Source organism: Orbicella faveolata, unplaced genomic scaffold, assembly GCF_042242905.1.
Source record: "Orbicella faveolata isolate gen_17 unplaced genomic scaffold, um_ofav_v1 contig_12, whole genome shotgun sequence".
NCBI classification, from domain to species: Eukaryota; Metazoa; Cnidaria; class Anthozoa; order Scleractinia; family Merulinidae; genus Orbicella; species Orbicella faveolata.
The window spans coordinates 17989197-18003947 of record NW_028301539.1 but is presented as its reverse complement, the minus strand read 5'-3'; the positions used below and the strand labels follow the sequence as shown (position 1 = coordinate 18003947).

Genomic DNA, 14751 nt, shown 5'->3' with positions numbered 1-14751 from the left:
TTTAAATTGCGAATTACATGAAAAATTCGCAACCAAAACCTTCGGCAGTTATTGAATTAAGTGCGCGACTTGGTGTGGAAAGTGCAAGAAATTTGACTTGGACGCGTGAGAGCCTGGGGAGACTTGAATCTAGTCCCCTTTTTGTCCGGCTCTTTGCTCCCGGCCCCTCTTCGGTCAATCGCAACATACTTAAATTTCATTGGTTTAGGAATGGCATCTTTTCTTTTCCAAAGCAATCTTTTCTGTTCCTCTGGCAACCAACGAACATGCAGTGGGCACCTGGGAAAGCCCAAATTTGATAGGCTCAGCGCTGCGCAGGCGCTTTCGGCGTTTTCCAAGACGACATGCGCACTGCATTCACTCTGAAAACTAATCTTCCTCACCGGGCCAAAATGGCTGAAAATTTTAAGAAGGGATTCCTCGGTGTAGCAGGAAACTGTACCGTGATTTCGCCAGCGAACAGTCAGCGTCGTGCTTGGTGGAGAGTGTTGCACACTGTAGAGTTTAGTGTAATCTCGCACAGTTTTTTCCAATTGACTCTGTTGGTATATACTCAACGGACGAAGCCCCGAGCGCCATTTTGCCGCGGCTGGGTTATTTGGGCTGTACACCTCAAGAGCTCTGACAAGTCCTGAAAAAAAAAGGAACAAACTTTTGAGATATACATTCAAATGCACTGAAAATGCTTTTGTCAGTGACACAATTGTATAACAAGCATCTTGACCTATTTTACAGTACAGCCGTGTAAAACTCCAGTTTCCAGTTTAGTCTGTTCCAGGCGTTTGGTTAGTTGACAGCTGCAAGAAGAGCAGAGAGGGAAAAATGGCGGGGATGGGGAGAAGGAGGCTTGGCTTCCCGCGCCCCACTCCTCCCATATTTTTTCTCTCGCCGTTTTTTCCGCTGCTCGCTAACGGACCGGACGCCTGGAAAAGGCAAAGTTTTCTCCGGCTCAAGTTACTTTCAAAGCTTTATGCAAATGGACTTTGAAGTCGGTGTGAACGCATAGCAAGAGAGTTAATCTCCATATAGGCCTCATTCCTAAGGTAATCCATCTCAAGTTATTTTTAATGTTTTCTATTTCCTATAAACGGCGCGCGCGCGTCTAGTTTCCGCGCGCTTAGTTTCCGTACGTTACTTTCAAATGAACAGTCGCGCGAACTGAACATTTAACGGCTTCACACTGAAGAAGGGCTATGCCCGAAACGTCTCTGTTTTTTCACAAGATGACACTTTGACCTATTTCCACGTCATCAGTTTTTATGTTTATTTTCTCTTGAACGTTCAAATAAGTGTCACGCATCAACCGTAGATAACAATTTCTTTCGTTTCTGTTCATCCTGTACATTTGTCTATACAGCTCTCTCGCGGCCGGGTTAATGTTACCGCTAGCGTTTATACGCAAATATTTTTATGGAGGATAAAAATGCATGTAAAGGTCGGGTCGCTAAGGCTGTAACGAGAATGAGATTTTCGAAATAGGATTGGCTATTTTTCTTCCCTTGTGGGATTTATGAGGTCGGGAGTGATCTAAACATAGCCCGAGAGGTATTCACCTTTGGAATAAGGTTTATATAGAGGATTAACTCTTTCACCCTTTATCATCTCTTGCGCACATACATGAGAGATGTTGTCACGTACCCGGGGATTCTCTTGGAAAGCCCTTTAAACAGCTCATAGTTTGTCGGTTGTCCGCGTCTTTTTTGTGCACTCTTCTCTGATGCCATAATGATGAATCGCTTTTACGATTGTCTGCCTCCTCAAACTTGGCTAATACGCCTTTTATCTGACTTGCTTTTCCTCTCTCAGAGCTCCTTTTCGCCCAAAGTTTCTCTCGTGGTTTGCGTAGCGGGATCACAGCCATAACTTGTTTAAGCCCGATTGTTGACATCTTGGGAAAGATCTTCTACTCACGTACTCCCTGTTAGCATTGCGAGGCTACACGTACGTCATAATTGAAAAACCCTGTTTCTTTTGCTCACGCAGTTGCGTAGACATTTCTGCTCGGAAGCGAACGGTTATTGCGCTTCAGTTTTCTTTACTTCTTTAAAACGGAAAAAAACCGCAGGAAAACTTACAAACAAATGAACTGGCGCCACTCCAGCTCAGTCTGCTCACGGTATGAACTTTCCAGGACATAAATATGGTTGGATTTATGAAAACCGTGTTAATACTTTGCACCAAATCGCCCCTATGCACTTTGATTTCACGACTCCTAACGGCGTTAAAATTACTCCTGGTGATGGAAAAAAAAATAAAAATAAATAAATAAATAAATAAATAAATAAAGAAGAGCAAGAAAAGAAAATAAGAGAGAGGAGGAACAAAAGACTGACATTTCGTTCAATTTTTATATCGTCTACTTTGGAGATTGTCTCTGGCGAGAATTGAGGATGGTGCAATTTCTTTAACCCCTGGGGCGGATACGGGGTTTTAGAGAAGGGGTTCGAGATACGGACCGTTCAAGGTATCCTTCCCCGGAAAATTTTTAAGATTGAGATCATCAAAAATGGGATTTCCGTCATTCTGGGGCCAAGTCAGCGTGTTATAATGTCTAACCAGAAACTGCAAGGGACCGCGAAAAACCCTGCCAACCTAGATCTAAAAGAGATCTCGGTGAACGGGCCATTTTGCAATTTATGTGCGTTGGGTCTTGGGCTGGCGTTACATATCTTCGCTACACAGTGCTGATGAGTCCCAATAAGGACGAAACAGCTGTCCACTGTTGCGATCCTACTTTATCGGTTTTTGTCGTGTTGGTTTCTCGAAACGTCTTTCACGCAGTATAAGCCTTGCAGTCTATTGTTTGTCATTATAATGTCTCTCTTTTTTTATTTAGGAGGTTCGACCGAAATCCCCGAAGCCCTGGCCCCTAGATCCGTCCCAGGACACTGTTTTCATAAATCCAGACATGTATTTGTATCACCTCATACTTGAGCAGAGAAGTCTTCGATGGGCTTTTCTTATTCCTTTCCTCTTTGCTTTCATTCGAATGAAAATGTACTTTTCATGCAAGTAGTTAGCGCCATGCATCTTTTATCAGTATCAGCACTCCCGATCAATCAAAAATGGCGATCGCGAAATAGACTACGAGTAGTCCCTCTTTCGCTTAGTCCGTCGTGCGTGAAAGAAAGAAAAAAAGACGCGAAAGAAAACCGCGAGAAAAAAATGGCCGCGCGCGCGGCCATTTTTTTCTCGCGGTTTTCTTTCGCGTCTTTTTTTCTTTCTTTCACGCACGACGGACTAAGCGAAAGAGGGACTACTCGTAGTCTAATCGCGAAAACGTCTTCCATATGTCTATGTCCGAAAGTAACTTCCGAATTTTTACTACTGGCAACTATGAAATCGTCGTTTTGCTGAAAGTTTAAAGTCCCGTGAAATGTGAGTGGAAAATTTCTGGCCAACGGACAAATGACTGGTTGTGAGTCTCCGCTCGGGCGCATAGGTTCGAGAATGAAGACTGGAACCTAAACGGTTGAAGTTGCGCAAGCGCACATTTTCAGGTGGAAGCACGCCACCCAGAGGAGAGCCGAAAAATCTCGAGACATTTTCAATTTCGCGGTCGGTCTTCCTCGTTTCTTTGTAAGATTTTGTGCTTTCCCTCGACCCGTCTTGAAGATGGCGACTCGGGCGAATGCACGTTTGAAATCCTACAAGAACAAGGCGTTAGATTCTACGGAAATGAGGCGAAGGCGAGAGGAAGAAGGGGTCCAACTTCGAAAAGCCAAACGTGAAGAACAAGTATGTAAAAAAATGATTGTGTGTATTGTACATTACGTCCGATCGATTTTCCTTCTACGTTAACGATTTAAATTCTTTAATTTACTGTGTTTGTTTCCCTAGATGTTTAAAAGAAGAAATGTGGATATGTCAGGAAAGTTATCGTCCCAGCCAAGTGAACTGGAGACGTTGCTGACTACGAACCACGTTGGTCAGGTATGGAAAACCTCCGGTGTCACCGAGTGTGTCGCAATTCAACACCTAGTGTTAGTGTCAGTTCAAACTCCGTTCACAAAATTCTCAAAGTGAACAATCTGACGTTACTTGTATTATTGCTTTACTTATTTTCCCGAGTGTTTTGAAATTCTGTTAAACGGTCATATATTCGTGACTACTTACGTACGTTTAGTTGGCGACAGTTGCTCTCACGGCCAGTTGATCTTAATCCGGAAAATGTAAGCTTTAATATGCTCTAAACTAACAGCTTTTGTCCAAGAGCCTTCTATGGACCGTTGAAATTTTAAAACAAGAATTAACAATAACATTCTCAATGCACTTTGAACATTCCCAAAATCGTATATGATTATAAGTTTATTAACTGAAATTTACTAGAAAAAAATACTTTTAATTCCACGTGATAACATTTCAGGTTGGTTTTGGCATGATATCTTCTTGTGTATGGGATATTACTCCAGTTGTTATTTCTTTTATTATTATAACTGGATAAATATGTTCTGGTGATGTTTGCTTTTCTAGACTTTTCAAATATCTGTGTTATGTGTTCAACTCACATTTTAATGTCAATTAAGCTTAATAATTTTTCTTTCAATAAGAAAAAATAAACAAAAACCCCTATTTAATAAATTATTTTCATAGTTACTTCCTAAGTAAGTATGTGACTCTACATACTAATTCACTCACCCACTCATTCATTCAGTCAGTCAGTCGGTCAGTCAGTCAGTCAGTCAGTCAGTCATTTATTGTTGTGTCTAGATACCTGGCAGCCATGAAGTGTTTAAAAAAACGATACCCAGCAGTCTAATATGGTTATAAAATTTATAGGTTGTTACAGTAAGCCAAAGCTGAGAGAGTTTGTCCACTAACAAAATCAATACATTATTTGGAATCACTTGGCATTTCTGAACAAATATAGAGTACTCTCAGGGGGTCTCAATTGTAATTTTTGTGGAGTCGGAGCTCAAATATTTTCCAAGTGTCGAAAACACTAAGATTATAAAAATATAAAATTATATTTATTTAGAGTATGCCCAAGCTCAAAAAATTCTTCAACTGCAAAGCCAAAATACTTGTTGAAATCACTTGACATTTCTAGAGATACATTAACTATTTCAAGATATATTTTGTGGAAATTTTATACATGTAAGAAGTTCACACAGCCGATTATCTATAGTGTAGTTTTTTAAAAACACTTCCTGGCTGCTGGGTATCTAGACACAACATTCATTCATTCACCACTCATCATGGCTAAACATTTGGGATCTTTGAACCATTATCAGAGAAACTTATAGTATTGTAGTTCTCTCAGGTTGATTATCAAATGGTTTGTGATACCTTCTTTTAATTTTTTAGGGTGTATTTTCTCCTGATGTGGTGGAAGCATTGTACTCAGAAGAACCAGATAAACAGTTAGCAGCTATGCAAAAATTTCGAAAACTCCTATCTAAAGGTCTGTTTACGCTTTAAAACTTTAATGACTGACAAACATATATGAGTGTCAGTGGTTTTTTTTTTTTTCTGTTGTTAAGTGTTCAATTGTGCAGTTCCAGAAAATATCCATACTTCTCCCTACCCCAGAAGAGATTGGAATTTCCTTGGGGGTGGAGGGTTCTGTGAGACCAAAAAAAAATTAAAGAAATGTATGAGGCTTAACTCAAATTTCCACAGGGGTGCAGGATCCTAGACAAACTCCATAAGGGAGATATGGATATCTTTTGGACTACGCATTCCCAAGAGCAATCAAAATGTAATTTCCTATTACAATACTAATACATTTTCAAGCAGACAGATGAGAAGAATAAGAAAATCATCCTCTAAGTGATATTATCTTAATATGACACCAAATTCTTAGAGCTGACATTCAAAGAATTGTATGACTATAAGTATAAAGAATTAACATTTTGAACCTAAGATTAACAGGGTTTTCATTAAAAAAAGAAAAGCTTTTTGCTCTGAAGAATTGAGAATCAAAACAGTTTAGAATGATACCAAAAACCTTTTTTGCCTAGACCTTCGTTCTATAGAGTTTTTGATTGTGTTATCTGGACCTTTATCTTAGGCCATAAGTTTTTCAGTTACAAATATATTTAGTTACCTGGTTAAAATTTTCTTAGTATGTGTCCCATGAGTCTGTATAATCAATTTTTGACTGTAACAACCTGTTTGAACCTGGTTTAAAACCATAGATTCCCTTCATCTGTGCAATAACACCAGAATTCAAGTTTAAAATCGTGTGCTAACATAACTTATTCTTTTGGTTTTAGAACCTCACCCACCAATTGATGATGTAATTAGATGTGACGTTATTCCAAGATTTATATACTTCTTACAGCGAGATGACAGTAGCATGTTACAGGTCTGACATCCTTGAGCAACTTCACTTGCTGAAGACAACTTTTATAATTTTTAACCATTTTCATTGTCTGTTTTTTTCTTTTTTTCAAAGTTTGAAGCAGCCTGGGCACTGACAAATATTGCGTCTGGTACATCACCGCAAACTCAGTGTGTGGTACAAGCAGGAGCAGTGCCTGTCTTCATTAGATTGCTGGAATCCCCTCAAGTAGATGTACAGGAGCAGGTCAGTAGCTGTTAGTTTGGAATCTGCTGACTGAAAACAGGTCAATCTGTGTGTGCCTTACAACACTTGCATGGAGTAGCTACATGAGACAGTTTTGGAACCTCTACTCATTCTGTACTTGTTGCATTTGTTATGAAAGAAATGTTAATTAGAACTTTAGTCCAAAGGAGAGTTCAGAATAAGTGGTGGTTAACATTGTCCTAGACAGCTAAGATAAGTGGTTTCCCAAAGGACGAGCTAACTTGTAGTGGTACTGAAATCCCATAATATGGGCTTTGAAGAATGAATCAGAGAGGAACAGCAAAATATCCAAATTTGGTAACATGAAGATATGTACCAGATATAGCAAATAGTACTGCTGACTTTGGTGTTGGAGGAGCTCTCAGAGAGTATATATGTGATTGGTGGCAGTCACTTTTGTCAGCATTGACTTCTTGAAGGTGTAACCTCTGTTTCTAATGCTTTGGTTGTTCAATTTATAATTCTAGGCTGTGTGGGCTCTTGGTAATATTGCTGGTGACAGTGCAGAATGCAGAGATTATGTTCTAAACCTAGGAATGTTACAGCCAGTTTTGGAGTAAGTTGTCACAAACATTTATGATTGATTGTTTCTGATTTACCAAAAACTTCAGATACTTTTGGGACTCTTCCATAAGAATTAGTTGGAAGTCTCCCGGGCTGTTCCCTTAAGAACATGGTGTTCCATGACAAATAGGATATAATAAATAGACTGCATTCTAGTATTCTATTGTTATGCATGGGCTGTGGAACCCCCATTTTGTCATGTTTATGATATTGTAATAGTTAAGTAAAGGACTGTTGGTGCAAATTTAATGTTTGTACAACTGTTTAAAGAAAATGCTACAGGAAATGGTTACTGGGGATCAGTAGTGGTATACCGAGTAATCACGTCCCTATTCTCCCAGAGGAGAGCTAGGAACTGTGAGAATGATATGATGATAAATTGGGTAATCTTTCTCTTGTTCATAGTTACCTCAACTTTAAGAAACCTCAAAATAAATTTTACTTGGTAAATACAGTCAGTAAAGCAAATAAACAAACAGGAACAAGCAGTGGTATGACTGAGATGAATTGCAAATGACAAACTTGAAAAATTAGGCCATTTTTTCCAAGATGCACTATCTGTAACATAACCCCTTGAAGATTTTGATGTCCTTAGAGGCACAACAGAAATTATGACAAATTTTGTGGAGTGTTTGGGGGTTTCAGACCAATGAACACCCAGGAACAGATTCCAAGGGTACTCCAACTACTGACTTTCTGGGAAGCTCATGGTGTAGTCTTAGGACATTTATTAGGTTCATATGTGACACATGTCCTGTACATGTATACTGCTAGGATCAGTAGTCAGAGCTGACTGTAGTGTTCTGTCCAAAGAAAACACTAACAGTGATATTGGATGATAAATAGATGATAAATTTTAGGTTCAGTGAGTCTTCAGCGGGATTTGAACCTATGCCGTTTTAGGTACCAGTTCTAACCACTGGGTTATGTCAAGACTCGTGGTGAGTTAGGCCATAAATACTTTTTGTTGCTCTTGCAAACAATTTTTACAGATATGGGGAAAATTTCTAGATCGCTGTCCAGGAAAGAAAACTTTGCAGTGCTTCTTGACATTGATAAACAATTTTGCAGCAAGACTTAAGGCCAACTTCTTTGTTATCTTTTTTTTCTTTCTTGGCACAAGAATGACAAGTTTTGTTAATGAATTTATTGTTTTTATCTTCACAGGCTCTTAAAACAGTCACCAAGACTGTCAATGACAAAGAACCTTGTTTGGGCTTTGTCCAATTTGTGTAGAGGAAAGAATCCTCCACCTGATTTTTCAAAGGTATGCAACATGACAATATGACTAGCTTGTAATGGCATTCTTGGTCATTTTCAATAAATTGTTTAGCCTCTTGGCTGTGATGATGATGATGATGATGATGATGTTGATGGTGAAAATAACAATGGCTGTAATGGCGATGATGATAAAGACAGCGATGACAGATGATGATGCTGACCATGACCAGGACTGTGACCATTACCATGACTATGACAATGAGGATGATGATGATTGATGATGACAGTGAAGAAAAGGATGATGACATTAAAGATGACAACGAGGATTATAAAGGCAGTGAAATACGAGATACAAAAACCCTCAACTTGTCGCGCAACATGAGCAAATTTGTTGCGTGACAAGTTGTGAGTGTGATGAAAAACGAGCAACAAAGCCAAAATTTGTTGCTCAAAGTAGACCCGCAACAACTTCCTTCAACCCGCAGCAAATGTTTTTGTTGCGCAACAAGTAATCAGGCAAGGTGAAAAACTCGAAACATTAACCCAAAACTTGAAACAAACAATGTTGTGCGACAAGTTGAGGATTTTTGTATCTCATATTTCGCCGCCTTAAGAAAGACAAGAAATTTACACGATGCGAATGATGCTGTTATTGTTTACTAAGGCTAGCTGTCTTTTTCTTCTAGGTGTCCGCATGCCTGCCAGTGTTGGCCCGTCTTCTTTTTATTAATGATCCTGATGTCCTTGCTGACTCATGCTGGGCACTGTCATATCTCTCAGATGGCCCTAATGAGAAAATCCAAGCTGTTATAGATTCTGGTGTCTGTAGAAGACTAGTGGAGTTATTAATGTAAGAATGAGTCTAGTGCTGAACTTTCGTAGTATTCTTACCAGGTCATATGCCACAGATCACAAGCCTGTAAAGCCCCTGTTGTGCACTTGTTATAACAAAACTCAAGCCCATCTTTCCTTTCCTTTCCTTTCTTGCTTGTTTTCAGAATGTTACACTGTTTCACAGATTGGCAGCTTTCCCTTATCTCATATTTATTTTGTTTTCTATTTTTTGGTAGGCACAATCTTAGTCCTGTTGTTTCAGCAGCTCTTAGGGCAGTGGGGAATATTGTGACTGGAGATGATGTGCAAACCCAAGTAGGAGAGAGTTATTCTTTTATTAGATTAATAAAATATAACACTTTTGAAAATAATATTGCCATGGTCTAGATTATCATTTTCAACATACAGTTAGTCAGCCTGCTAAGGTAATTACAGATGTAGTTGTCGTTCTCTTGTTGTTTCATGCCACGAAAGGTTACTAACATGATTTACAAGTTATCAGTAATCATATTTTGACCTTATGTGATGGCATTAATTTCTTTCAGTAGAAGATGTAGCAGTTGCTTTCTCTTGTTTTAATTGATCTGTTATGAGGGTAATATATTGCTGGATACATTTGGCAAAATTAAATGTATCTGTCACCCGTTTCAGGCAGCTTTATAATGCAACATTTAATTGAAAACATTGATGTAAAACTACTGTAGAGACCCAAAGCATCTGTGTGTGTGTGTGAAAGGGGAGGACTTATCGAGGATGGGGGAAAGAACTTACTTGAAATCATACCCAGGGCTGTCATTAAGTTTTAATTCACCTGTAGCCTTGATCTTCACACCTGTAGCAAACTTGTTACTTTGTGGGTGAATTGTATCAAGTACAGGCCAGTTCACCCATAACATCAAGGGTCCATCAAACATACTCAGCCGTAACAGGTGTTATGGGTTATGGCCCTTAATTACAGCCCTGATACCTATTTGCTGTATGCCTGTGATTTTGATAACCACAAGTTTTGCTTTCAATTGATAGGTGATCCTTAACTGCAGTGCACTTCCTAGTCTATTACATTTACTTAGCAACTCTAGAGAAAGCATCCGAAAAGAGGCATGCTGGACAATTTCTAATATCACAGCCGGAAATAGAGCACAAATACAGGTAGGATTGCATTGGTTGTCATGCAATGATTTATCACAAGGAAGAAAATGTGTTCACCTACTCATGCTCAAACAACCACTTTAAAAAATGGTCAAAATCCATGAACCAATGACAAATATAACCCCATATTGCACTCGGCCAGAATTGAAACCAGGCTACATTGGTGGGGGGCAAGCTTTTTCACCACTGTGCCATTCTTGCTCCCCTGCTCTCTGATTGTTACATGTCATGTGAAAATTCAAACCTGAACAGTATCAACTATTGCAGGTGCCTGACATGTCACTTTTAATTAGAGAAACATCATCAGAAAGACATTTTTGACAGTGAGTCTCTGACATCTGTCAGGTGGAGAAGAGTGCAATGCCTACAGAGAACAATTTGTAATGTGTAAGGCTATTGAAAGCAGTGTTCCATCATTTATGTGTTTGGATGTAGATTGTGGTCATCATTATTTTGAGGGTGTGGGGGTACTCAACAAAATCTTATGCAGGAAGGCTCTGCCCTAAGATCCAAATCCTTGCCTTCTTATATATCATTTTTGTCTGGTATTCCCTTTTGTGTATATACCTTCCATGGGAAGTGGTACCCCTTTCTCGTGCCTACAGTAGAATTACTGTATTCTTTTCAAACTGTGTCACTGCGGTAATGCCCTTGGAATACTCCTGAAGATAAATAAACCATTAGAGGTGCACCTGTTGATGAAATCACCACAGGCCCTTTTTAATTCCTAAATAATATTTCCCATACCCTTTTCCATGATTCAAATCGTGAAATATAGTCACCTGTAGGGAGTACCCCCTCCCCTCCGGGGTCTGTGTCATAAATTAACAACATTTAAATTTGGAACTGTGTTTTTTAATGCACATACTCTCTCTTTTTAACACAGTCAGTAATTGATGCCAATATTATTCCAATGTTGGTGGAGATCCTTAGCAAGGCAGAATTTAAAACAAGAAAAGAAGCAGCATGGGCCATCACCAATGCTACATCTGGGGGAACAGCTGAACAAATCAAGTTGGTCTTAGTAATAATGCATAAATATAGAAAAGTGAAACTGTTTCCCTGATATTTGTTTTGTAACAAAAAATTGGGGCGAAGAGAGATATGGTAACTTACTTACAATAACATATTTAATGGTAACATGATGTGGAGGTTACAGTGACCCTGGTGGTTCCTAAGTGAAGCCTGTATAGCTGGTGGGATTTCACACTCGGTGCTTTTATTTTAGCAGCGAAGCCATGAACATGAGTAACGAAGCCGTAAGAGGATTGGTGGTGAGTCAAGAGTAAAACAGTGGCTCTGTGACCAAAAATCACTCCTTCACAAATCCTGCCAGCTACACAGGCTACCCAAGTTCAATTCTTCTACTTTTCTACCAACTGGATTTGTTCTGAAATGGTGTTAGGTATGTCTCCCTGGTATGGGACACAAATAGCCAACTGGTAACCATAATTTGTGTTGTTAATAACTTTACTTAGTATCACCCACCTAGTGGACTAATGCAAATGCTGCATTTTAATTGGCTACGCTACTAGAGGACCATTAGTAATAGTCCTCAAGTAGCGAAATTGGCGCAATCGAGCATGACGCTGTCTTTCAATTTATTCCTAAATAAATATTTCTTCAACTTGCATTTGCTAACTTATTATTGCATTTTCTGTCCAACTAGTTAGACCCTAGCTATTAGACCCTTTGCCCTCAAGGCCACGGGTCAATAGCCCATTTTGCTTCGCCTCATGGGCTATTGACCTGTAGCCCTTTCAGACTACGGGTCTAATAATTATTGTGAAATAGCATACATTCTTACATAGCAGAGTGAGTTTGGTGACAATGAGGTGACTCACACAAAATGTTTATTTTATTTATATATTTATTTATTTTTTTTAATTTTTTTTTTTAATTTTTTTTTTTTTGCCTTGGTATGTAATCTTAGAAGTCTTTCCCTATGTTTTTATTTTGCAATTGCCTCTTTAAATACAATAGACATATATTTGCTTCAACAGATACCTGGTTAGTCAAGGAGTCATTAAACCTCTGTGTGATTTACTGACTGTCATGGATTCAAAAATTGTTCAAGTGGCACTCAGTGGCTTAGAGAACATCCTTAGAGTTGGAAAACAGGATGCATTTCAAAATGATGGCATTAACCAGTTCGCAGTTATGGTTGAGGAAGCTTATGGTAAGTCAGTGGGTTTTCACGCAACACAAGACCTAAAGGAGGACGTGTCAGGGGGGTGTTCTAGTCTCTTGCCTGAATTCACCCTGGTAGGGCCTTCTAAAGGACACCTTGTAGGGATTTAAATGCTTTTGGGTGTCCTCTGTGTTCATTTCAACATCATAATTGATCAAATCTGCCACATAGCTGCCAGGTACTGCCTAAGATATTGCGATTTCTTGCAACTGGCAACTTCTGGCACTGCTATCAGACTTCCCCTCCCTGGGTAGAGAGGATTCCACTCTCTCTTCCAATGCCATATGAATCTGCTTCAGTAAAACCAAACCATATCAATTTGAGAAATGTTAATTTTGCAAGGGTTCTTTCAATGCTTAATACTGAAGCAGAATTTCTTATGCGCTCCCAAAGGTAGTTGAAATTCTTGCGAACCTCTCTATTTTTATTCTCCCTCAGAGCAAGAAATAACCTGTAATAATTTTTATTTTACGGAGTTCTGCGAAGTGGTCACTATCTTCGATTAAACAACCGCGATGTTTTATTGAATGAGATTCATTTCTTGATTTATTTAAAATTACACTATTCAGGCCCACATTCCTTGTGAACCTTCGTAAAGACCGGTTTTGCCTGGACTTAGCTTGATTTCTTTTTGGAGTAACGCTGATGTTATGTTGAATTTAACAGCAAGAAACTGTTTTTTGTTTGTTGTTTTGTTTTGTTTTGTTTTGTTTTGTTTTTTTGTTTGGTTTTGATTGTTTTGTTGTTTTTTTTCCTTCATTCTCCAGGTTTAGACAAGATCGAATTCCTTCAGAGTCACGACAACGAGGAAATCTATAGGAAAGCGTTTGAAATAATTGAGTACTACTTTAGCGGCGAAGACGAGGACGAAAAACTCATGCCAGGCATCGATCAGAATGCGGATCAGTTTCAGTTTTGTGCTGGAGTCACCATGCCTCAGGAAGGCTTTCAGTTCAACTGACACTTGACTAAATTCCCCCGTCTGGTCCCTGCTGTGGACAAGTCCCACCCCTTTAGGCAATGAAGGAGTTGTCGACAATAGTCCAACCCTACCTTCCCCTCCCCTCATTACCAAGCCACGCATACACTTTGTGTGAAGAGCGCGCGTATGCCCATCGCGTGTGAGTGAGTAGAGAGAGTGAGATTTGTTGCGGTACGTCAGAGCAAGCAGTCATTATCCAACGACCCCCGTAATGAAGACCCTCGCAAGGACCCCCAACCCCCTTTATAGGAGGCGAAAAAGAAAGTGCCCCCAAGGATAATCCCTGATAGAAAGAAACCCAAGGATAATTCCCCAAAAGAATTAACCCCAGAGGAAAGTAACCAAAGGATAATTCCTTAAAAGGATAATCCCTCGGAAGGAAGTATCCCAAGGATAGTTCCTGATAGAAAGTACCCCAAGGATAATCCCCGATAGAAAGTGCCCATATGATCATTTCCCGAAAGTATTGATCCAAGGAAAGACCCTAAAAGAAATCAAACATGGACAAATCCTGGAAAGAATTAACTCAAGGATACTCCCCCGCAAGACAGTTACCCAAGGTATCTCCCTGTATTAGTGGCGATAATCGAAAAAAGAGCGCAAGAGAGTGAATAGTTAATTAGCTTTGTTCGGACTTCATCCAGTGCAGGAAAAATGCACAAAACACTTACTGACTTTCACCAAGCGAAGCCAAGAACTTTACGAAAGGCAATTTTGAAAGGCATTGGTGCCCAGATCAAACGTATTAATGAGGACAATTGAAAGTTACAAAACAGATCGATGATTGGTAGGTAGTTATGTTAGCATCATGGATTTCTTCAATGTATTAAGCGTTTTTAATTTAAGGCAGAGACTTGATATTGTGCCAGTAGCTTATCGAAGATGCTAAGAAAAGGTTGTATATACAATAAATATTCAGCGAGTTCGTAGTTTAAGAGATGGTTTTGTTAATCCTGGCAAAAAAGATTGCGTGACGAGCCCCCTCCCCCAAATTTCGTTGCTAGAGCAACGATAGCTTCGTGTTACATAGTTTGTTCCAGTTTACCGAGAACATGACGATTACATGCGCCTGCCGCTTGACAGTTTTGTCCGATATGTACTTCCAGTTTAGGCAAACTGTTTTCCAGAGGTATCTTGTAAACTATATTTTTCTCTTTTTGGAAAAGGTGCACAGCACAATGAATCGCCTTCTACTTGTTTGAATCAGATCTTGGAGGAGAAAAGCCATCTCAGAATCGGATGGTGTTTGGGTTAACA

The 14751-nt window shown here is 39.4% G+C and overlaps 2 protein-coding genes across 2 annotated transcripts; one reads left to right on the top strand and one right to left on the bottom strand.

Annotated features, from left to right (window-relative positions):
* Positions 1-5: 5 nt before the first annotated feature.
* LOC110060885 (uncharacterized) lies at positions 6-2410 on the bottom strand. The gene is made up of 2 exons (XM_020767697.2): positions 1639-2410; positions 6-631 (listed from the first exon to the last, which is right to left on the bottom strand). Exons 1-2 carry the CDS (start codon positions 1886-1888, stop codon positions 57-59), a joined length of 825 nt encoding a protein of 274 aa, XP_020623356.2. The 5' UTR covers positions 1889-2410; the 3' UTR covers positions 6-56.
* Positions 2411-3481: 1071 nt separating this feature from the next.
* On the top strand, positions 3482-14429 carry LOC110060831 (importin subunit alpha-7-like). Its single transcript, XM_020767631.2, has 13 exons — positions 3482-3738; positions 3841-3933; positions 5308-5404; positions 6219-6310; positions 6401-6532; positions 7021-7109; positions 8285-8384; positions 9025-9188; positions 9409-9487; positions 10196-10321; positions 11208-11335; positions 12325-12500; positions 13280-14429. The coding sequence occupies exons 1-13, from the start codon at positions 3616-3618 to the stop codon at positions 13471-13473; spliced, it is 1593 nt and encodes a 530-aa protein (XP_020623290.2). The 5' UTR covers positions 3482-3615; the 3' UTR covers positions 13474-14429.
* The last annotated feature ends 322 nt before the right edge of the window (positions 14430-14751 follow it).